Raw genomic sequence first — 26,032 nt, 5'->3', positions numbered from 1 at the left:
GACAAATAAAATATATGATTGTTGTTGTTGTTATTATTACTATTATTATTATTATTGTTTTATCTGATGGTGTATGCATGTTTAGGACAGTGCTTGACTTGGATAGAAATGGATGTCGGTACTCATTTTGGGTGCTGGTACTGTTTATATTTAGGTGCAGGAATTTCTCAATACTTTTGAGCTAATATTCTATAGGAGGTGCAGGAACTCAAGCAGAAGAACATTTTAGCTGCCGGTACTCATTTCCCGTGAGCTCCTGCCCAAGTTAAGTACTGTGTTTAGATAAAAATACAAATCCAGTCCAGTTTGGAACACTGACACGTGGAGCGTAATTTGTATGTTTTTGTTGCTCAATCTTATTGGGTGAGCTTGGCTCCCCAGTCCACCCGTGCCTACGCCCCTCCTGTGATGGTTACACTGTTTGATATCATTTAAGACTCTAGGTTTCAGGAAAAGGCAGTTACAGGTTTTTCTAAAATGCAAAATGCTCCAACTTCCAGACCTCCCCCTACCCAACCGTAGGCACCACCTTGTCAGAAAGTCTTAGGGAGAGCCCTGGTTGTACATTTAAACGTATTTCCAGTCGTCTCCTGAAGAGTAGTCAATTACCAAGTCCCTGTAAGACACTATTGCCGACCATTTCTACTGAGACAGTCTTCTGCCAACATTTAGGCTAAAAAAAGGTGCATTTGCCTATGATTTAAGCAGTGTGGGTGTCGCACGCGTGCCATCGTGGGGTGCCGCCGCCGCTCTGAAGTGGTATTTATAAGAATTATTCAAGGTTGACAAGTCTGCAAGGACAAGCTAATTGTTACCTAGAAAAAGAGAGGTGGAGGGACTATGAACGTGACTGAAGATGATCATGCTGACTAAGGCTGGGTTTTCTAAACCATTAGCCTTGCTACTTGAATGGTATAATTTGATGTTTGATTTACTTGAATATATATTTTCTTGACCATCAAAGGTGTCTTTTATACAGCGCCGTGAAAAAGTATTTTCCCCCTTTTTTTGTGTTGTGTTCACTCGGGTTCCCTTTATCTAATATTAGATTTTCATTGAAGACCTGATAACATTCAGTGTCTAGAAATTCTAAAATACAGAGAGAATTTTAAAGGGGACAAATACTTTTTCACGGCACTGTATATAATCAGGATATTGGTTGATGCTTTGCAAGTTGCAGCCTCTTAATCGTTTAGGGATTTAAAAAAATCTGCAACAAAACGAATGGCTCAGAAAGCCAACTCTGCCCCGGCACATCTTTTGGTTGTGTTTTCTCATTTGCACGATTTGATTTCACGGCATGCATTTTCCACTGTGCTGAAAGCAGCCCTGTCAAACATACTCTTGCTGCTGGGTTCTCACGAGTCTACGATAAAAGGGATTACGGAAGCAAAGAAAACCTGGGCTTGATCAGCGTATGTCAGCTCCCATATACCAGCCACCTTGTTTGTTTGTGCCTGTCACCTGCCATTGCCAAATCCACCCATCCCTGAAACAACAAGAGAGCAAACGTTGCAGGCACAATTTGCCATGTTGTGTGCGTGTCAAAATCATGTCCTCACTCTTTTAAACTGTGTCTGTTCCACTGAGGTTTCAAGAGATTACTCTCTTTCTTCCCTCTGTGTAATGGCTGCTGAAGGTAACCACCCCCCCCCCCCCCTTCAGAAAATAAACAACAGGAGGGATGCCACCAAATATACTTTAGTTTAGGATGGCTGATACATTTGAACTAGACCTAGATGTTCTGCAGATAGTCAAACAAATTCTACAATACGTACCAATACGCACAGCTCCAGTCCTTGAAGGCCACATTGTATTCTCTTGTCATCCTTGCCAACGCTGTATTAAGGGGATAGTTCATCCAATGTACACTATTTGCGTTTCGTTTCCTGAGACTTATTTCTTCCATGTCGAGTGCCTTTAGAAAGTATCCACGCATCTCAATTTCCCCCCACATTTTGTTGTGTTACAACCTGAATTTAAAATAGATTCAATTGAGATTTTGGGCCTGCTGGCCTACACACAATACCCTATAATGTCAAAGTTGAATTATGTTTTTAGAAGGGTTATCAAATTAATTAAAAATGAAAAGCAGAAATTCAACCCCCTCTGTTAAGGCAAGCCTAAATACACAGAGTGTACAAAACATTAACGACACTTGCTCTTTCCATGACAGACTGACCAAGTGAATCCGGGTGAAATCTATGATCACTTATTGTTAAATCTTATTGTTAAATTCACTTTAATCAGTGTAGATGAAGGGGAAGAGACAGGTTATAGAAGGATTTTTAAGCCTTGTGACAATTGAGACATGTATGTGTGCCATTCAGAGGGTGAATGGGCAAGACAAAACATTTAAGTGCCTTTTAATGGTGTATTGTAGTACACTTTAGGTGCCAGGTGCACTGGTTTGTGTCAAGAACTGCAACGCTCCTGGGTTTTTCAGGCTCAACAGTTTCCCGTGTGTATCAATAATGGTCAACCACCCAGACATCCAGCCAATTTGACACAACTGTGGGACGCATTGGAGTCAACATAGGCCAGCATCCTTGTGGAACGCTTTCGACACCTTGTAGACTCCATGCCCTGATGAATTGAGGCTGTTCTGAGGGCAAAATATAGGGGTGCAACTCAATATTAGGTTGGTGTTCCTAGCAATGATCAACAACCAACTTGACAGAGCTTGAAGAATTTAAGAATAATGTGCAAATATTGCATAACCCAAGCTTTTAGAGACAACCCAGAAAGACTCACAACTGTAATCGCTATCACATGTGATTCTAACGTATTAACACAGGGTTAAATACTAATGTAATCAAGATATAATATGTGTTTATTTTTCTTTAATTTTGTACAAATGTTAGAATTATTCTTTCACGTTGACATGTCCAAGTAATGTGTAGATTGACAAAAAAAAAAAAAAAAATTTTAAATCCCACTTTGTAACACAACAAAATGTGTATGTGCACTCTCCAGCCAATCTGTCTAATATTGGATCCAATAGCTCAGCAACACTTGATTCAACTACTACTAGGGTTTGAGGACCTGGGTTGGAACACAAATGTAGAATTAAAGAATGACAAGTCCCACACTTACCCGTACGCTGAGCATACATCGCTGAACAGATTTTCTTCCTCACAAGATCAATCTCAATTACCCAGATCGAGAAGACTTGACTGCTCATTTGAGTGTTTGACATTAGTCAAACAAAGCAGTAAAGAATTAGCCATGAAACAACATCGGACTCTTGTCCTCTACACTTTTTTCATAATGCATTTAGTTCGTCCTTGAATGTTGGTCCTTCAGTGTATAGAAAGAATTGGTTCTCTGAGATGGAAAACATGCCCCTGCAACAGATGTTTATGGGATTGTGTTCATGTTAAAAGGTTAGCTCTTTCAGCTATGGCTAAGTTGCATTTTTCTAAAAACCTTGAGGAAATCAAATTGATCACCAAGTTGTTGCATAGAGCAGGGTTTCCCAAAGTGGGTCCTGGGGCCGCCCCTGGGTCCACATTGTGGTTTTTGCCTAAGCGCAGCTGATTGAAATAATCAAAGCTTGATGGTGAGTTTGTTCTTTGAATCAGCTGTGTAGCGCTAGGGTAAAACCCATAACGTACATCCAGGGGGTCCCCAGGACCCCGTTTGAGGGAGCCCTGGCATAGACCACCGTTTAATACACACTGATGGAGAAACGTGCATTTTCTATTAAATGTGGAGAGGTTTGTGCATTACCGATTCACGTCCTCGGATGAAATACCTTCTCTTAAAGAAGCGGCAGTGCTTATGTGTGCAGCATTTTGTAATGCAGACATAATTTGATACCAGATTGAGTTTCACTTCTCTTGAATGTAACCATGTAGGAATCTAGTCTTTATTCCGTGTTTATACCCGGTAACGGAATTACAGTAACAGAGTTACATCATGGCTCCCTGATCTGTACTGCACAAAAATGCAAAATTATGGATATGAATGTCCTTCTCCTCGTTTTTCACAAGTTTTGACATCACATTGCAGCAGACCACAGTAGAGTACAGTGCAGTACAGAAGAGCAGAGTAGTGTACAGTACAATATACTGTGCTCACCTGTCCTATACTGTATTATATTGTACTCTCTATACTGTGCTCTACTCAACGTACTGTATTGTACAGTACTGCCCCACAAAGACAAAACACAGTAACTATGTATTTTTCTATCTAGACACAGCAATACTATCATAACACAAGGCGAGACCCAGATGCAGACACAGGAGGCAGATGGTTGGAGTCTTAGATGTTTAATAATCTAAAGAGGAGTAGGCAAGAGAATGGTCGTGGACAGGCAAAAGGTCAAAACCTCTTCAGAGTCCAGGAGGTACAGAGTGGCAGGCAGGCTCGAGGACAAGGCAGGCAGGTGGTTCAGAGTCCAGAAACAGGCAAGGGTCGAAACCGGGAGGACTAGAAAAAGAATAGCATAGGCATGAGAACGGGGAAAAACCACTGGTTGACTTGGTACATACAAGACAAACTGCCACAGAGAGACAGGAAACACAGGGATAAATACACTGGGGAAAACATGCGACACCTGGATGGGGTGGAGGCAATAACGAGGACAGGTGAAACAGATCAGCGTGTGACAGATACTCCATGATATATTCTGATCAACTGGCTTGTTCTTGTGTCGGAACTAAATACCACATTAATCAGACAATATACCTGGCCATTATAACAGATCAAAGATTTTTGACCAAATTCATAGTTACTGCATTTTATCTTTGTAGGGCATTGTACGCTACTGATAACACGCTACTATGTACTGTGTTATCCAAATTTGTGAAACACACTGAGTATATCAAACATTAGGAACACCTTCCCAATATTCAGTTGCAAACCCCACCGTTCCACAGGGATGCTGGCCCACAGTTGGCTTGATGTCCTTTGGGTGGTGGACCATTCTTGATACACTTTAAGCTGTTGAGCATGAAAACCCCAGCAGCATTGCAGTTACTGTCACAAACCAGTGCGCTTAGCACCTACAACGTACCCCGTTCAAAAGCACTGAAATATTTTGTCTTGCCAATTCAGCCACAATCTATGTCTCAAATGTCTCGAGGCTTAAAAATAATTTTTTAACCTGTCTTCTCTTCATCTACACTGATTGAAGTGAACTTAACAAGTACCACAATAAAGGGATCATAGCTTTCACCTGGATTCACCTGGTCAGTCTGTCATGAAAAGAGCAGGTGTTCTTAATGTTTTGTGTACTCAGTGTACGTACAGTGCATTCGGAAAGTATTCAGACCCCTTTACTTTTTCCACATGTTGTTACATTACAGCTTATTCAAATATGTATTAAATGCATTTTTTCCCTCATCAATCGACACACAATACCTCATAATGACAAAGCATAAACAGGTTTTTAGATTTTTTTGCAAATGTATAAAAACGAAGGAACAGAAATACCTTATTCACATAGGTATTCAGACCCTTTGCTATGAGACTCAAAATTGAGCACAGGTGCATCCTGTTTTCATTGATCATCCTTGAGATGTTTCTACAACTTGATTGGAGTCCACCTGTGGGAAGGTGAATTGATTGAACATGATTTTGAAAGGCACACACCTGTCTACAGAGGAAAACCCAAGCCATGAGGTTGAAGCAATTGTCCGTATATCTCCGATGCAGGATTGTGTCGAGGCACAGATCTGCGGGAAGGGTTCCAAAGAATGTCTGGTGCATTGAAGGTCCCTAAGAACACAGTGGACCTCCATCCTTCTTAAATGGAAGAGGTTTGGAACCATCAAGACTAGAGCTGGCCACCCGGCCAAACTGCGCAATCGGGGGAGAAGAATCTTGGTCAGGGAGGTAACCAATAACTCGATGGTCACTACGACAGAGCTCTAGAGTTCCTCTGTGGAGATGGGAGAACCTTCCAGAAGGACACCCATGTCTGCAGCACTCCACCAATCAGGCATTTATGGTAATGGCCAGACACAAGTCACTCCTCAGTAAAAGGCACATGACAGCCCATTTGCCATAAGGCATCTAAAGGACTCTCAGATCATGAAAAACAAGATCAAACTCTTTGGCCTGAATGCCAAGCGTCACGTCTGGAGGAAATCTAGCACCATCCTTATGGTGAAGCATGGAGGTGGCAGCATCATGCTTTGGGGATATTTCTCGGCGGCAGGGACTGGGAGACGAGTCAGGATCGAGGGAAAAATGAACAGAGCAAAGTACAGAAAGATCCTTGATGAAAACCTGCTCAAGATCGCTCAGGACCTCAGACTGGGGTGAAGGTTCACCTTCCAACAGGACAATGACACTAAGTATACAGCCAAGACAACATAGGAGTGGCTTCAGGACAAGTCTCTGAATGTCCTTGAGTGGCCCAGCCAGAGCCCGGACTTGAACCCGATTGAACATCTCTGGAGAGATCTCCACATCCAACCTGACAGAGCTTTAGAGGATCTGCAGAGAAGAATAGGAGAAACTCTCCAAATACAGGTGTGCCAAGCTTATCGTGTCATACCCAAGAAGACTCAAGGATGTAATCACTGCCAAAGGTGCTTAAAACAAGTACTGAGTGAAGGGGTCTGAATACTTATGTAAATGTGATATTTCTGTTTTTGATTTACAAAATTTACAAAAAACTGCTTTTGCTTTGTCATTATGGGGTATTGTGTGGAGTAAGAATCAATTTCATTATACGGCATCGACGTAACAACATGTGGGAAAGGTCAGTGGGGGATGATGCTGGTCTAAAGAAATGGAAGAGAGAGTAGGTGTCCCTGGGAATGCACTGTATATGATAGGTTCAAATTTGGTCTAGACCTTTGTTTGACCTCCAGACGACAGAAAACAAAGTATACGGTGTACCAAACATTAGGAACACCTTCCTAATATTGAGTGAAAAACACTAAAACATGTTTCCACCGGCCCAAGTGTTTATACCCTTCTTTAGGCGGAGTCTCCTCCAATTTCAAACTAGAACCCAACAAGGTGTGCTAGAGAGAGAGAGAGAGCGAGCTCCTCTTTTGAGTGGCATGCCTATAATTTAAGACCCACACACGGGCATAATTAGGTTGGGTAGAAAATGTCAAATGGCACTCATAGAAAGCTGTGAAGAAGATGCACATTATGGCTGGTGACGTTTCCTCCTGCTATGATTATGTACACTCTTAGCCCATGTTCTGCTTGGGTAGCTCTGTACAGTTGAAGTCGGAAGTTTACATACACTTAGGTTGGGGTCGTTAACTTGTTTTTCAACCACTCCCCAAATGTCTTGTTAACAAACTATAGTTTTGGCAAGTCGGTTAGGACATCTACTTTGTGCATGACAGACAGATTATTTCACTTATAATTCACTGTATCACAATTTCAGTGGGTCAGAAGTTTACATACACAAAGTTGACTGTGCCTTTAAACAGCTTGGAAAATTCCAGAACATGCTTCTGATAGGCTAATTGACATAATTTGAGTCAATTGGAGGTGTACCTGTGGATGTATTTCAAAGCCTACCTTCAAACTCAGTGCCTCTTTGCTTGACATCATGGGAAAATCAAAAGAAATCAGCCAAGACCTCAGAAAAAGTCAAGTCTGGTTCATCGTTGGGAGCAATTTCCAAACGCCTTTCATCAGTACAAACAATAGAACGCAAGTTTAAACACCATGGGACCACGCAGCCGTCACACCGCTCAGGAAGAAGACATGTTCTGTCTCCTAGAGATGAACGTATTTTGGTGTGAAAAGTGCAAATCAATCCCAGAACAACAGCACAGTAAAACGATCTTGTGAAGATGCTGGAGGAAACAGGTACAAAAGTATCTATATCCACAGTAAAACAAGTTCTATATCGACATAACCTGAATGGCCGCTCAGAGAGGAAGAAGCCACTGCTCCAGAAGCTCCATTAAAAAAGCAAAACTACGATTAGCAACTGCACATGGGGACAAAGATCATACTTTTTGGAGAAATGTCCTCTGGTCTGATGAAACAAAAATAGAACTGTTTGGCCATAATGACCATCGTTATGTTTGTAGGAAAAAGGGGGAGTCTTGCAAGCCGAAGAACACCATCCCAACCGTTGTGGGCGTGCTTTGCTGCAGGAGGGACTGGTGCACTTCACAAAATAGATGGCGTCATGAGAAGGGAAATTATGTGGATATATTGAAGCAACATCTCAAGACATCATTCGGGAAGTTAAAGCTTGGTCGCAAATGGGTCTTTCAAATGGACAATGACCACAAGCATACTTCAAAGTTGTGGCAAAATGGCTTAAGGACAACAAAGTCAAGGTATTTGAGTGGCCATCACAAAGCCCTGACCTCAATCCGAATAGAAAATTGGTGGGCAGAACTGAAAAAGCGTGTGCGAGCAAGGGGGCCTACAAACCTGACTCAGTTACACCAGCTCTGTCAGGAGGAATGGCCAGAATTCACCCAAGTTCATGTGGAAGGCTTCCCAAAATGTTTGACCCAAGTTAAACAATTTAAAGGCAATACTACCAAATACAAATTGAGTGTATGTAAACTTCTGACCCACTGGGAATGTGATGAAAGAAATAAAAGCTGAAATAAATCATTCTCTCTTAAAATAAAGTGATGATCCTAACTGACCTAAGACAGGGAATTTTTACTAGGATTAAATGAAAGGAAAACTGAGTTTAAATGTGTTTGGCTAAGGTGTATGTAACCTTCCGACTTCAACTGTATTAGTATTGTTTTCACAATCTGATGAGGATACAGAGTCTGTAGACAACATGTCATGTTTTAATGTTTGCTTTGAAATTCAAGGTGACATTGCTCCCCATTTTTAGTGAAGTGATGATGCATACAGCACATTTCCCCCAGTGTGATTGTTTTCACTCTCATGCAGTATTAATGTTGCACTGCCACTATTGCAGGACTGAGCATTGCTTATTAGGCGGGGTCCTTAACCAACAATGCTTTCTTATAAATGAAACTATGCAAGAAAAGCACAGATTGGACTCTATCCCCTTTTCCATTGCCTGTTCCATTCCCTAGTACAGTGGCTTTTAACACTTTTCGCCCTAAGCTCATTTAATGTGATTTCCAGACTGGTGGCGTTCAGATCCCTTCTTAGCACAGGCACGCACAGACACACACACAAATGCTGGGATTTGCTTTTCATCCTCTATGTTCAGTGAAGATTATTCACTGTTTGTGGCTCATTCTTTTTAGTTGGTTTTGATTCTACTGTTTGTCTCCTCTTGATCTCCTGTTGTACATTTTTGTTTTCGTTGTTTTATTTCTGGATGTACAGTAGTATATTTATATAAAGCAATTAAAGTCCACACAACTCCTAAATACTGCGTTGAAAATATTTTTTTAATCATTAAATCAAACGTGTTACTATGATCTGTGGAATAATGTAATTTACAACAGAATTAACCTGCCATTTGTAATCTAAGCTAGGAATGGCATCACAGTCTCACAGATGACAACATCTAGCGGTTTAGATATCCATCAATCTAGAACCCCCCAAACTCAGGCATGCCCATGTCAGCCGCATCCTTGGAGCTAATCTTGGTTCGGAGCAGAAGATTGCTCTCCCTGGTACTGCAGGTCCTGCTCCACAGAAGCCTCCGAGTGTGTTCAAACAGGTTGCTGGTCCACCTCCCAAGACGCCTCTGGGTGCGGTCAAACACTTTGCCGAACAGAGAGTTGACCCACGGTGGCTGGACAGTGACTATGTTCCTGACCACGCTCCTCTCCATGTGTCTACAGTCGATGTGGGACTGCAGACTGAGTGGCGGATGGACGGACAGGCGATTCTAACTCAGACAGATGTATGGGAAACACCCAGCATCTCAGTGCTAGAGGCGTCACTACAGACACCCTGTTTCAAATCCAGGCTGTCTCACAACTGGCCGTGATTGGGAGTCCCGTACGGCGGCGCACAGTTGGCCCAGCGTCGTCCGGGTTTGGCTGGTGTAGGCAGTCATTGTCAGAGATCCAAGATGGCGTAGCAGTCAGGCGTCTTTGTCTTCGTCTTGTCCCGTGTATGTATCTTTTTTTCTTCTAATTTTCTTCGCACATATTTTGTATATATTGAAAAATATAATTTTTAACCTCAACTCCAACATACTCTCCTGCAATCAGCCTCAACCAATGCTTCTAGCTAGTAGTCAGCTAGCCACTGTTAGCGGTCATCAGCTAACCTTTAGCCCGGACAACTCCTGCCAGTCTGCACAGCGCGATTCAACCCAGAGCATACCAGACTCTTTTTCCCCACATCTCCGGATTCCTACCGCAAGCTCTGAACTTTTTCACCTGGATCATCGCAGCTAGCTAGCTGCTATCCGCGTGGCTACTCCTGGCTAACATCTCTGTCTCAAAGCAATCACCAATTAGCCTGGAGCTAGCCTATGCTAGGCCCATCTCCCGGATAGCTAAAGATGTCCATCAGCCACTCCTTGGGCTACAATACCTATTTTGCCAATTGGCCTTGACCCCTTTTTACTGCCGATACGGAGCCCCGCCGATCCATCACGACTGGTCTACCGACGTAAACTGACTGAGGGGGTTTTCAACAGGCTCCTCCATCGCGACGTCCCCTGAATGCCCATCTGCTAGCCTGCTAGCCGTGGCCCGCTAGCTGTCTAGAGCATATCAGACGATTAGCTGAAGACGTCCATCAGCCAATTTTCTTGGGCAATCACCAATTGGCCTGGACCCTTTTACTACACGGAGCCCTGCCGATCCATCACGACTGGTCTGCCGACGTAACCGCCCGAGGGGGCTACAACTGACTCTTCCGTCGCGACGTCCCCTTAAGGCCCTTCTGCTAGCCTGCTATCCATGGCCTGCTAGCTGTCTGATTCTCTGTGTCTCCAGCCCGCCTAGCTACTCACTAGACTCCATGATCACTCGGCTACACATGCCTCTCCCTAATGTCAATATGCCTTGTCCATTTTGGTTAGTGATTGTCTTATTTCACTGTAGAGCCTCCAGCCCTGCTCAATATGCCTTAGCTAACCCTTTTGTTCCACTTCCCACACATGCGGTGACCTCACCTGGTTTAAATGGTGTCTCTAGAGACAATATCTCTCTCATCGTCACTCAATGCCTAGGTTTACCTCCACTGTATTCACATCCTACCATACCATTTTCTGTACATTATGCCTTGAATCTATTCTTCTGTGCCCAGAAACCTGCTCCTCTTACTCTCTGTTCCGAACGTACTAGACAACCAGTTCTAATAGCCTTTAGCCGTAGCCTTATCCTACTCCTCCTCTGTTCCTCTGGTGATGTAGATGTTAATCCAGGCCATGCAGTGCCTAGCTCCACTCCCATTCCCCAGGCGCTCTCATTTGTTGACTTCTGTAACCGTAAAAGCCTTGGTTTCATGCATGTTAACATTAGAAGCCTCCTTCCTAATTTTGTTTTATTCACTGCTTTAGCACACTCTGCCAACCCGGACGTCCTAGCTGTGTCTGAATCCTGGCTTAGGTATGCCACCAAGAACCCTAACTATAACATTTTCCGACAAGATAGAACTGCCAAAGGGGGCGGCATTGAAATCTACTGCAGAGTTGTTCTGTAATACTATCCAGGTCTGTGCCCAAACAGTTTAAGCTTCTACTTTTAAAAATCCACCTTTCCAAAAATAAGTCTGTCACCGTTGCCGCTTGCTATAGACCACCTTCTGCCCCCAGCTGTGCCCTCGACACCATATGTGAATTGATTGCCACCCATTTATTGTCAGAGCTCGTACTGTTAGGTGACCTAAACTGGGACATGCTTAACACCCCGGCCGTTCTACAATCTAAATTGGATGCCCTCAATCTCACACAAATTATCAATGAACCTACCAGGTACAACCCCAAATCCGTTAACACGGGCACCCTCATAGATATCATCCTAACCAAGCTGCCCTCCAAATCACCTCTGCTGTCTTCAACCAGGATCTCAGTGACTGCTGCCTCATTGACTGCGTCCTTAATGGGTCTGCGGTCAAACGACCACCCCTCATCATTGTCAAACTCTCCCTAAAACACTTCAATTACATTTACATTTACATTTAAGTCATTTAGCCACCCGACTCATCATTGTCAGTGGAACAGTCTCCTTTTCAGGGGAGGGGGTAAAACTTTATCCTATCAGGTATTCCTTAAAGAGCAGGCCTTGATTGAATTTGTTCCACCATTGGGGGCCAGAGCCTGGCCCTGGTATCCTGGAAGGATGTTGATCTCGTTCCGTCAGTAGAGGATGCCTGGTTATTCTTAAAAGGTGCTTTCCTCGCCATCTTAAATTAGCATGCCCCATTCAAAAAATGTAGAACCAGGAACAGATATAGCCCTTGGTTTACTCCAGACCTGACTGCCCTTGACCAACACAAAAACATCCTGTGGATGACTCCATTAGCATCGAATAGCCCCCGCGATATGCAACTTTTCAGGGATGTTAGGAACCAATATACACAGGCAGTTAGGAAAGCAAAGGCTAGCTTTTTCAAACAGAAATTTGCATCTAGCACAAACTCCCAAAAATTCTGGGACACTGTGTAGTCCATGGAGAATAACAGCACCTCCTCCCAGCTGCCCGCTGCACTGAGGCTAGGAAACACTGTCACCACCGATAAATCCACGATAATGGAGAATTTCATAAAGCATTTTTCTATGGCTCGCCATGCTTTCCACCTGGCTACCCCTACCCCGGTCAACAGGCCTGTACCCCCCACAGCTACTTTCCCAAACCTCCCTTATTTCTCCTTCACCCAAATCCAGATAGCCAATGTTCTGAATGAGCTGCAAAATCTGAACCCCTTCAAATCAGCCGGGCTGGACCCCATCTTTCTAAAATGATCTTTCGCAATTGTTGCAACCCCTATTACTAGCCTGTTCAACTTCTCTTTCGTATCCCTAAAGATTCGAAAGCTGCCGCGCTCATCCTCCTCTTCAAAGGGGAGACACTCTAGACCCAAACTGTTACAGACCTACAGTTGAAGTCGGAAGTTTACATACACCTTAGCCACATGTTTTTGATCTCAGTTTTTCACAATTCCTGATATTTAATGTTTTAGGTCAGTTAGGATCACCACTTTATTTTAAGAATGTGAAATGTCAGAATAATAGTAGAGGGAATGATTTATTTCAGCTTTTATTTATTTCATCACATTCCCAGTGGGTTTCCCAGAAGTTTACATACACTCAATTAGTATTTGGTAGCATTGCCTTTAAATTGTTTACCTTGGGTCAAACGCTTCGGGTAGCCTTCTACAAGCTTCCCACAATACGTTGGGTGAGCTTTGGCCCATTCCTCCTGACAGAGCTGGTGTAACTGAGTCAGGTTTGTAGGCCTCCTTGCTCACAAACCCCACAATTCTTCTATAGGATTGAGGTCAGTGCTTTGTGATGGCCACTCCAATACCTTGACTTTGTTGTCCTTAAGCCATTTTGCCACAACTTTGGAAGTATGCTTGGGGTCATTGTCCATTTGGAAGACCAAGCGACCAAGCTTTAACTTCCTGACTTGAGATGATGCTTCAATATATCCACATGTTTGTCCTTCTCATGATACCATCTATTTTGTGAAGTGCACCAGTCCCTCCTGCAGCAAAGCACCCCCACAACATGATGCTGCCACCCCCGTGCTTCACTGTTGGGATGGTGTTCTTCGGCTTGCAAGCCTCCCCCTTTTTCCTCCAAGCATAACGATGGTCATTATGGCCAAACAGTTCTATTTTTGTTTCAGCTGACCAGAAGACATTTCTCCAAAAAGTACGATCTTTGTCCCCTTGTGCAGTTGCAAACCGTAGTCTGGCTTTTTTATCATGGTTTTGGAGCAGTGGCTTCTTCCTTGCTGAGCGGCCTTTCAGGTTATGTCGATATAGGACTTGTTTTACTGTGGATATAGATACTTTTGTACCTGTTCCCTCCAGCATCTTCACAAGATCCTTTGCTGTTGTTCTGGGATTGATTTGCACTTTTCACACCAAAGTACGTTCATCTCCAGGAGAACTCGTCTCCTTCCTGAGTGGTATGACGGCTGCGTGGTCCCATGGTGTTTATACTTGCGTAATCTAAATCCTCCCGTTTATGATAGTTTTTTTTCCTGCATCACTAACGACTCCTTTTACCTATTCCCTGCCTGTACTTTAGCCTATCGGATTTCCTGTTATTAACCTATTGCCTGATCTTCCTGATGACGTTACTAGCCTTTTCCATGCCTGTACTCTTGCCTTTTTGGACCCCCTGTGTATGACTTTCTGCCTGCCCCTGGACCCAGCTACCTGCCTCCTCCTGTGGTCCTTTACAAATAAACACCTGCTGCTCCTGTATCAAAAGGCTGGCTGGTCCTCATTAAGGTCCAGTAGATCACTTCGCTATTCCTTTTTTGTTTGTTCAAGCTTCCGACTTACCTAACTCTGCTGTTAAAATATAAAAACATGAGATTCCAAAACCCGTTCACAAGGTTGGTTAACTCTTGACGTTCCTTGAGTCTCCACCAAACTCGATAAATCCACTTTTAGTTTGAAAGCACCTGAAATCAACTAAAAAATACATTACAATTGTTTATCCTGGTGCTGCCCCTGCAATTAAAATGATTGATTGGGGACCTTCTTATTGACAAATGTATTCGTTTTTCTTCAATTTGTGGTGTGGTGGATATTACTTGTTTTATATTTTATTTTATACGTTTGCTCCTATGAAATTGTATATGCAGGGCTCTCTTGTGAAAGAGACCCTGGTCTCAAAGGTGCTTCAATAAAAGTTTTAAAAAGATGCGCTGGCTGGCAGCTGGCTAGGTGTCAATCTCTGTACAGACAGAGCAGCGGAGGTGGTCCTCCAGAGAAGAGGAAAACGTTGCCGTATCGGAGCTGACTGTGTACTGTGGTCAAATGAGAAATGTCAGATAAGTCTGTCCCTAAAGCACAGAGTCAAATGAACCTTTACTCTCAGCCTCAAGTGATTGGTGTTTCTATCTTATCTGAAAGGTGCCGGAGCGTTCCCTTATCCAACGCCCACAGGCCAATACTTTTCCCACAGTAACTCTGGTCTTATCCATGACCCAACACATTCATGGTGTGTTTAGAATTATCTACGGGTCAATTCCTGGACAACTGAGGCAAGGCATTCTCCATTATTATTATTATCTACAGATAAAACTATGCCGTGACTACTTGAAATGAAATATTTTGAGAACTCGAGTGTAGAAAGTCAAAGCTGAACCTCTTTGAGGTAGAGAGTCGTCACAGAAGGCTTGGCCTGATAAAGGGGTCTCTCATCACTCATGGAAAGAACCTAAGGCCTCTAAGGGGACCTCAAGGTACATGTTTGAAAAATGTGATCAATGATTGTTTTTTGGGAAGGTAAAACATTTTCCTTGCAAAACCCCCCAAGGATGCCTCTGCAGATACTGTGCATTTTTAAAAGGTTGAAACCAGAATATTTCAAACTTCAAATGTGAGTCGAAACACTTTGAGTGGTCTGTTTCAAGCCACAGAACAATCCATGAAAAACATCCTCTTTTTTACGACTACCCAGAGAACTTTCATGCATTTATCCATTTTGGTATGACATTCCCTGTCACTATGACATTCAAAGGCATGAAGTCTACAGCTTTCAATAGTGGTCTTGATCTGGCGCATTCGCTATGGGTTCCTGAGCAATCGCCGTTTCCGCAAAGACGCTCAGACTTCAGAGAGCGTTTTGTCATTTGGTTTGAAAAGTATTGATTTTCTTCCCATTTCTAAAGCTCTGTTGAGTGCTGACCTCGGTAATAGGAGGTTGACATGCAGGACAAGGCCATCCCTCATCCTTTTACCTTTTCCTTTTTCATTCTTTGCTACAATTTGCCTCGGGGTCAGCCCCTATTCTCCTAGGACATCACATCTCTCACATTATGATCTAAACTTTGCAATGGTGCTGCAAATTGCACTCGCCTTCACCCACACAACTTGGCGCGTGAAAAGTTGAAGACAAAATTGTCTTTCATTGAAAATGGGATGAGTTTATTTTTCGTTGAAAAGAAGCAGTTTGTGTCATGTTGTTCATTCCGCTTTGTGAAACATTTTACAATTTTGTCGATTACTCCCAGAAACTTGGCAATAAATCGATCGGAATAAGGCATGGCAACATATTTATTTGGTAGGCTACAAATGAGCACACTTTCAGTACCGCGTTGTAAATCATGATGGCTGCCTCAGTGCAGGGGAGGGAAAGGAGCATTTTTCTCTTTCCCCTGTTCCTTTTGCTCTACCTCCTTAAAGACTCAACTGAACGAATAACCCAATCCAGGGTGATAAGGCCACTCTTTTTTTTCGCCCGCGGTTTCATCGATCTTCATTCCCAACAGACTTTTCAACGTTTTGTCTCCTTGCCTTCCACCAGACTGCAACTGCGACTTCCAACGTCTGGCAGATTGACGCTCTCCTGCTGGTGCTCAAGCGTCCCGCTCGAGGAGGCCTTGGGGTTGTTTGATCAGAAATACAAATTGCCTGGCAGTCAGGAAACCTCACAGAGTGGTGGTGGCGAGCAGGTCCCCGACTCAGGTCCTCGACTTCACTTTTCTTCATCTCCAGACTTCATCTATAGGAGTTGTATCCCTTTTTTTCCCGTGCAGAGCAAATGACTATTACGTAAAGCCCAACTGTCTTTGCATTTGCAGTTAATACTGTTGTTGTGATTCAGTATTGCTTCTTGAATTAATTAATAGGCCCAGACATTTTGGTGAAACGTGGCTTATTGAATTACCTGGATTTACTGCAGCAGTGCTACTAGCTTCCTTACTAGCTACCTGGTGAGTTCTGAGGAGCCTGTCATGGGTTTCCCAAAAACCCGAAAGAACTTTCTATTGAAGACGCAGTCGGAATTTCGCGCCACCCGATAGTTTTAAACTGTGGCTTTGGGAAAAATAAAGCACGTACCATCGAGTGGTTGATATTCATGGTCACATGACAGCATAAAAATATTTGGAATGGCCACAGGTGACGTTGCCAGATCACGTCTCTCAGCCTCCTCAGTCATATACTGTACAGTGCAGATTCAGCACTCAGAGAGGGTTAGCTTATTTTGGGGGGTTAGTATAATCTATCAGGAGATGGATAAAATAGTCTATAGTAGATGACACTTGTAGCATGAACCACTCATGAGAGTAGCATGAACTACTCATGAGAGTAGCTGGCTATGCAGGCTGCTGATGAGGAGGAGGAAGGTTTGGAGTGTAGCTCGCTCACTTAGCGTTAAGATGCCATTGATTTGAAAATAGCTGGCTTGGTTAGGGCGAGCAGCTAAATTGATAGGGACTCGAGGCTTCTGTTAGCTTGTACTGCTAAAGGAGGCAGGCGAGTTTGGAAGAGAGTGCCTGAGAGTTTCGTTTGACATGAAACGGCGCTGTTTCGGTCTAGCCCCTCAGGCGCTGTTTAGACACTCCATTGTTTCGCTCCAGCCAGTGGAGGACATGAGGCGAGGCTGCTACTTCCAGCAGCAGGCCTCTATTTCAAACAGATATCTCCCCCCGTTTCTCCGCTGACTGTGCGTTTCTATTACCTGTTGAAGCCCACACTTTCTACCTGATAAGTCCCTCATAGGGAGTTGAGTAGAGATCAGATGTCCGTGGCTAGAATATTGAAGTAGCCCTGAATTGACTGCACAGGTGGAACAATTGTTATTTTCCAATGTGAATATATGTACCTATTATTATGCTTACAAACTGCCGAAGGGATACAATAGTACTACTGCTGGCACATTTAGGCTGGCATTATCTGTGAAGGATAGCCTATTGAGGCTGATGAAGAGTTTTTCCCCTCCCCAGACTCAGTCTAATGTCACTGGCCACTTACTGAATATATGCTAACTGTAAATTGCAGTGGATTAAAAGTTTCTGATAAATGGCCATATGTCAATATTTGCTCTGCTTATGTCCCATGCGTCCTCAGGAGACAGAGGGTGCACTACCCTACCTGCTGGTGCTGTGTGGCGACCACGGGATGTCCGAGACGGGCAGCCACGGGGGCTCGTCTGCGCATGAGGTCAACACCCCCCTGGTGCTCATCAGCCCTGCCTTCAAGAGGAAAGGTAAGCTCTTTCGTTGGCTCCCCCTGTTATCCTTTAGCCTGTCGGTCTCAGTCTGTCTTGCTGTCAGTGCACAACTAGGCACATTCACACCAGTGTTCAAATCCATATCATAGCATTGGTCCACCCCTTTTTATATGCACTTACATTTGTTTTCACATAGCCACGTTTTTCCTTTTTCCTGAGTGAGGATTAATGTCACTTATGATAAGCAGGGGCCTACTCCAGAGTGCCTGAGCCACACACGCATACACGCCTGGATAAATACAGTTGAAGTTAGAAGTTTACATACACTTAGGTTGGAGTCATTAAAACTCACTTTTCAACCACTTCACAAATTTCTTGTTTACAAACTATAGTTTTGGCAAGTCGGTTAGGACATCTACTTTGTGCATGACACAAGTAATTTTTCCAACAATTGTTTACAGACAGATTATTTCACCTATCATTCACTGTATCACAATTCCAGTGCGTCAGAAGATTAAATAAACTAAGTTGACTGTGGCTTTATGGAAAATTCCAGAAAATGATATCATGGCTTTAGAAGCTTCTGATAGGCTAATTGACATAATTTGAGTCAATTGGAGGTATACCTGTGGATGTATTTCAAGGCCTACTTTCAAACTCAGTGCCTCTTTGCTTGACATCATGGGAAAATCAAAGGAAAATCAGCCAAGACTTCCGAAAAAAAATTGTAGACCTCCACAAGTCTGGTTCATCCTTTGGAGCAATTTCCAAACGCTTGAAGGTATCACGTTCATCTGTACAAAAAATAGTACGCAAATATAAACACCATGGGACCACGCAGCCGTCATCCCGCTCATGAAGGAGACGAGTTCTGTCTCCTAGAGATGAACGTACTTTGGTGTGAAAAGTGCAAATCAATCCCAGAACAACAGCAAAGGCCCTTGTGAAGATGCTGGAGGAAACAGGTACAAATATCTATATCCACAGTCAAATGAGTCCTATATCGACATAACCTGAATGGCCGCTCAGCAAGGAAGAAGCCACTGCTCCAAAATCGCCCCAAAAAATGCCAGACTACGGTTTGCAAGTGCGGATGGGGACAAAGATCGTACTTTTTGGAGAAATGTCCTCTGGAGAAACTGTTTGGCCATAATATCCATTGTTATGTTTGGAGGAAAAAGGGGAGGCTTGCAAGCCGAAGAACACCATCCCAACCGTGAAGCACGGGGGTGGCAGCATTATTTTGTGGGGGTGCTTTACTGCAGGAGGGACTGGTGCACTTCACAAAATAGATGGCATCATGTGGAACGAAAATTATGTGGATATATTGAAGCAACATCTCAAGACATCATTCAGGAAGTTAAAGCTTGGTCGCAAATGGGTCTTCCAAATGCACAATGACCCCAAGCATACTTTCAAAGTTGTGGCAAAATGGCTTAAGGACAACAAAGTCAAGGTATTGGAGTGGCCATCACAGCCCTGACGTCAATCCCATTGAAAATTTGTGGGCAGAACTGAAAGGTGTGTGTGAGCAAGGAGGCCTACATTCCTGACTCAGTTACACCAGCTCTGTCAGGAAGAATGGGCCAGAATTCACCCAACTTATTGTGGGAAGCTTGTGGAAGGCTACCCGAAACGTTTGATTCAAGTTAAACAATTTAAAGGCAATGCTACCAAATACAAACGGAGTGTATGTAAACTTCTGACCCACTGGGAATGTGTTTGAAAGAGATAAAAGCTGAAATAAATTATTCTCTCTACTATTATTCTGACATTTCACATTCTTAAAGTGGTGATGCTAACTGACCTAAGACGGGGGATTTTTACTATGACTAAATGTCAGGAGTTGTGAAAAACTGAGTTTACGTTCACCTTGGCCAAATACATTTAAACTTCCGACCTTCAACTGTAAATATATTTACACACACGTACTCTCTCTCACACAACTGAGCTCTGGCTGTGAGAGACGACGATGTATTTCACGTACACACAAGCACCGCCATCTCTCAGCTGAGCTCTCGCACTGTGAGAAGCGGTGACGTCTTGACACAGTGTGAAGAGGAGCTCATTAACGTCTCGCCGCTCCGTGACGAACGTGTCGGTGGCCGTCCATGTGAAAGTGATAATTGTTTCCTCATCCGCCACATCTATTTCCGAGATCACTCCTCATCCACATGGGTTTATTTCAGGGGGATCAGATTGTCCTGAGAGACTGGCTGAGGAATTGATGGACAGGCTCATGCAGTAGCTTGTACTGTAGGGCCTCTGAGACGTGAGGAGAACCGCAGAATTCATCTTCTGGATTGGCCTGTCAACTCAACTGTCAGTATTAAGATTGAGCTTTTGTCAAACCGAAAAACTGGACACAGCATTGATAAAATATAAATATATGTTGTTGTTGTATTTGAATTTGTGCTACACAAACCAAATCAATAATTATTTAAAAAAATATGGCATGGTAAGGGTTGATTAGGGATTCAAATGTTCTGGCCTGTAACTTCTCAAATGATTTTGAATGGGACTGAATTGTGTGTCCCCAGAAGGTCATTTATGCAAGACTGTGTGTCTATGCCTGTGTGCCTCCTTGCAGGCATGTGTCTCTATGTCCTGAGATACTCTATGCCCTGAGATACCCTCAATCCACCTCCTCTCTTTGCTCCTTATAACCAGTGGGGATGGAGAAGCCGCCAACAGTAGAGCAGGTGGACCTGACCCCAACCCTGGCCCTTGGTCTGGGCCTGCCCATCTCCCAGAACAGCGTGGGCCGACTCATCCAGCCCGTGGTGGAAGAAGCCTCGCTCAGGGACCAGCTACGCTTCCTGCACCTCAACGGCCACCAGCTGAGCTGCCTGCTGAAGGACAGCATGCCAGCCTATGAGAAAGGTAAGAGGGAATGGTGCAGTGCAGTGGTAGTGCCAGATCAGAGCAGAGAAAGGTTAAACCAGCTCCCAGCCTCACAAATCCACAGAGTTGTCCGTGTGTACAAAGCTAATCAGAAAAAACAGCTAAATTCAAGTGTGTTACTAATACAAACACAAGCAAGTATACAGGCGCTTAGGCACATACATACCATTTGTGGCGTGGACACACACACACACACACCCACACACACACACACCACACACACACATACACACACACACATATCATCTGGCAAATCCTTTAAGTCTGTAAATAAATGTATTGACACCTGCAAAGGATTCACAAAGATTGCCTTTGGTTGGCTCTCTCCAGAGGACAATCCTGCCCTCCTTTCCCCTCTCTCTCTTTCTCCGTCTGCACACACACACACACACACACACACACACACAGTCCCCTTCTGCAGGGTTCTACACTCTCCTACTTCTATTATCTTACTGAATCACTGTCAAAGAAAGAAACAAATAGAAAGGATAACATTATCCACCTAAAGGGGTTCTTTCACACACACACACACACACCGCCCCCGTAGTTCCATTTCAATCTCGGCTGCTGTGGTTAGGCTCTGTTGTATACAGGTCAAAGCGAGGCTGTGAGACACAACAGAAGAAACCTGGGCCCGTATCCACAAGCATCTCATAAAAGGTCCTAGGAATCCCTTTTAAGACATCGAACCTCCCAGCTCGGAGTAGGTTTTAGGATAATGTTAAGACACTTCTCAGACCAACTCTGAGCCATCTCCGCTGGTAATCACCACACTTTTGAGGTACTGCGAAGGAAAGATAATGATGTTTCTCATTGACATTGTTGCAAATGGTGGGGAATAACCAATCGCGATGAGGCATCGCCAGCTGTGAACTCTGTATCACCCTTTAGACAGCCACAGTGAATGTGACTGGACATCAAATATTGCAATGGTAAAATGCCTTCATTTTCGCCTGACATGATCACTTTGCCTTTTCTTAATTACTGCCTAATATGATGGCATGCATACTTTTTAATTTTTTATTTGACAATTCTGAACGTTTCCATTATATCAACACACTCGTCACTCCCATTTTACAACTCTAAATCGCTTTGGCACAGTAGGCATCAAGTCACTTACCGATGATGTTGTACAGTGGGGCAAAAAAAGTATTTAGTCAGCCACCAATTGTGCAAGTTCTCCCACTTTAAAAGATGAGAGGCCTGTAATTTTCATCATAGATACACTTCAACTATGACAGACAAAATGAGAAAAAAAAATCAGAAAATCACATTGTAGGATTTTTAATGAATTTATTTGCAAATTATGGTGGAAAATAAGTATTTGGTCAATAACAAAAGTTTATCTCAATACTTTGTTATATACCCTTTGTTGGCAATGACAGAGGTCAAACGTTTTCTGTAAGTCTTCACAAGGTTTTCACACACTGTTGCTGGTATTTTGGCCCATTTCTCCATGCAGATCTCCTCTAGAGCAGTGATGTTTTGGGGCTGTTGCTGGGCAACACGGACTTTCAACTCCCTCCAAAGATTTTCAATGGGGTTGAGATCTGGAGACTGGCTAGGCCACCTTGAAATGCTTCTTACGAAGCCACTCCTTCGTTGCCCAGGCGGGGTGTTTGGGATCATTGTCATGCTGAAAGACCCAGCCACGTTTCATCTTCAATGCCCTTGCTGATGGAAGGAGGTTTTCACTCAGAATCTCACGATACATGGCCCCATACATTCCTTCCTTTACACGGATCAATCGTCCTGGTCCCTTTGCAGAAAAACAGCCCCAAAGCATGATGTTCCCCCCCATGCTTCACAGTAGGTATGGTGTTCTTTGGATGCAACTCAGCATTCTTTGTCCTCCAAACACGATGAGTTGAGTTTTTACCAAAAAGTTATACTTTGGTTTCATCTGACCATATGACATTCTCCCTATCTTCTGCTGGATCATCCAAATGCTCTCTAGCAAACTTCAGACGGGCCTGGACATGTACTGGCTTAAGCAGGGGGACACGTCTGGCACTGCAGGATTTAGTGTAGTGTGTAGTGTGTTACTGATGGTAGGCTTTGTTACTTTGGTCCCAGCTCTCTGCAGGTCATTCACTAGATCCCCCCGTGTGGTTCTGGGATTTTTGCTCACCGTTCTTGTCATCATTTTGACACCACGGGGTGAGGTCTTGCGTGGAGCCCCAGATCGAGGGAGATTATCAGTGGTCTTGTATGTCTTCCATTTCCTAATAATTGCTCCCACAGTTGATTTCTTCAAACCAAGCTGCTTACCTATTGCAGATTCAGTCTTCCCATTCTGGTGCAGGTCTACAATTTTGTTTCTGGTGTCCTTTGAGAGCTCTTTGGTCTTGGCCATAGTGGAGTTTGGAGTGTGACTGTTTGAGGTTGTGGACAGGTGTCTTTTATACTGATAACAAGTTCAAACAGGTGCCATTAATACAGGTAACGAGTAGAGGACAGAGGAGCCTCTTAAAGAAGTTACAGGTCTGTGAGAGCCAGAAATCTTGCTTGTTTGTAGGTGACCAAATATTTATTTTCCACCATAATTTGCAAATAAATTCATAAAAAATCCTACAATGTGATTTTCTGGATTTTTTTTCTCATTTTGTCTGTCATAGTTGAAGTGTACAGGCCTCTCTCATCTTTTTAAGTGGGAGAACTTGCACAATTGGTGGCTGACTAAATACTTTTTTGCCCCACTGTATATAATGTTCCATACAACATTGGAAAGGCCTATCATTTTCATTGAACACAATCAAAGTTAACATAAGCTCTAGGTTTCCTTCAATTGCCCAATTTATAGGCATGTCCAATTTAGGAATATTTTCTAACAACGTGATATTGCGCTGCAAATGGATAACTTGAAATAACATGATGTAGATCATTTGTAAAAGTTTTAAAAATGAAAGAAAACCACGATTATTTATTAGCGTAATGGTTATGACCATTTAGTCGTGTCATGTGAAATAGGCCTTCTGAAATCATTGTCAAAAGCGCAAGAGATACTGTTGCGTGTAGGTCTACATTATTTATGGCTCGATCATATAGAAAAATCAAAGCATTATTTCAACACCACCATTTCCTGCTTGTAACTGCTCGTGAGCTATCTTAAATATCTGTTGACTAGGTGTGACTCTTATGACCAAAGAGGCCTCCTGCTTAGCTTTTATTTCTGCCCATAAGAGTAGGAGTAAAATATCTCTTAGGACCAATTGTCTACTCTTGAGATGCTTTGTGCACATGGACCCTGTGCTTAGTCTATTACAGTGGATGTTCTGTAATTGGTCGTTTAGACAGTGTCTCTTCCCAATTTTCAAAATTGCTCCTGCACTTGCACTGTATGTGGTTCATCATCTTTAAAAGGGTGGTCTCAAATGTGCAATATAAATGTACAGAAAAAAGTGGTACAGAGTTTTTTTTTAAAGTGGTTCACATGCAACTCCAGGGTTGTGGGTTTGATATCCTCAGGTTCCCCATGCTGAATATGTTAATTTAGGCGCTCTTTGACATATCAGAATCCCTTGATGATTCTCTGCGGAGTGTTCCAACTCTACAGTATAGGAACATATTCCATATTCATTGGAGGTACGGTTCCCACTTCAGAATGATCCGGGATCTGGGTTTTGAAAAAAACGAACGATTCTTGTCGGGAGAGAGATCCGTAGAGAGAGTGTGTGCGGGGGTGTGTCTGTGTTTGCATGTGTCTCTCATCAGAGTACTCGAACCTGATCAAAGCCACGTCGCGCCACGCAGATTTGTGTTGGTGAATGTGGCTGCATTTACAAGGCAGCCCAATTCTGATATTTCTTTTTGCCACTAATTGGTCTTTTGACCGATCAGATCTGCTTTGAAAAAGGATCTGATGAGATTGTTCAGAAGACAAATATCAGAATTGGACTGTCTATGTCAACGCAGCTCGTGTCAAAACAAGCCCTCTTGCGACACACATGTTCTTTCACTGAGTGCTACGCCACATACACTCCCCTCCATATGTGTTTGGAGAGTGAAGCTAAACATTTTACGTTTGGCTCTATACTCCTGCATTTTGGATTTGAGATCAAGTGTTTCATTTGAGGCGACAGTACAGATTGTCATATTTTGTTTGAGTGTGTTTTCATACATATCTGTTTTGCGGTTTAGAAATGAAAGCACTTTATATATCTTGTCCCCCAATTTGAAGATGTCATAAGTATTTGTTCCAAGTTCACTTACAGTGTATTAAAGGAGTCCCATATTCCTAGCAAGCAATGACTACATCAATCTTGTGACTCGTTGAATGCGTCTGCAGCTTATTTTGGTTGTGTTTAGAAAAGAAAGTCCATTAGAAAGTGAAGGGTGAATAATGACTGGAGTAATTGTCTTGATCATCCAACAAGTTTGTAAAAGGCAAAAGCTTGATGTAGTCATTGTGTGCAAGGAATATGGGACCAAATACTAAACTTTTGACTACTATATATACACTATACTTATGACAAAATACTTATGACATCTTCAAATGTGGGTACTGGATATATAAAGTGCTTTCATTTAAAAACTGTTAAACAAATCTATGAAAATACCCTCAAAACAAATGTGACATTCTGTGCTGTTGCTTCATATGAAACATTGTATCTCAAATCCAGAATGCTGGAGTATAGGACCAAATAAAAATGTTTAGCTTCACTGTCCAAAGGCATATGGAGGGGAGTGTAAATGGATACACACAGACATGCACACACACACAGATCTACATAGTTACAGTGTAAGATTGTGTTTTAAATGAAGTATTTTAACAGTGACGAAAGGTATTAATTATGGAATTTGACTACAACAACACATACACCACACCCTCATGAGAGGGTAATCACACTCTGTGTGTGTGTTACCTGGCAGACTATAGCATAGAGCAGTATTTCTCCATTTATTGCATGTGTGTTAATTTAATGTCATTTATTTTTATTTAACCTTTATTTAACTAGGTAAGTCAATTAAGAACATATTCTTATTTACAATGACAGTCTACCAAAAGGCAAAAGGCCTCCTGCGGGGACGGGAGCCTGGAATCAAAACTTTAAAAAAAAAAATAACATAGAAATATAGGACAAAACACACATCACGACCAATGATGTAGATGGGATGTCAATCCGCTCAATCCGCTTATTCTGA

The 26,032-nt window shown here is 43.0% G+C and overlaps 1 protein-coding gene across 4 annotated transcripts in view; it reads left to right on the top strand.

Moving 5' to 3' along the window:
* Positions 1–26,032, top strand: part of LOC115129571 (GPI ethanolamine phosphate transferase 2-like) — a 130,661-nt gene that overhangs the window by 25,941 nt on the left and 78,688 nt on the right. For all 4 annotated transcript variants that reach the window (XM_029660090.2, XM_065018711.1, XM_065018712.1 and 1 more), the window contains exons 5-6: positions 17,881–18,019; positions 20,654–20,866. In XM_029660090.2, the coding sequence (XP_029515950.1) occupies positions 17,881–18,019; positions 20,654–20,866 (352 nt within the window). The remainder of the gene's footprint in view (positions 1–17,880; positions 18,020–20,653; positions 20,867–26,032) is intronic.

Source organism: Oncorhynchus nerka, linkage group LG5 (genome assembly GCF_034236695.1).
Source record: "Oncorhynchus nerka isolate Pitt River linkage group LG5, Oner_Uvic_2.0, whole genome shotgun sequence".
In the NCBI taxonomy this organism is placed as follows: Eukaryota; Metazoa; Chordata; class Actinopteri; order Salmoniformes; family Salmonidae; genus Oncorhynchus; species Oncorhynchus nerka.
This window is presented reverse-complemented; position numbering and strand designations above follow the sequence as displayed.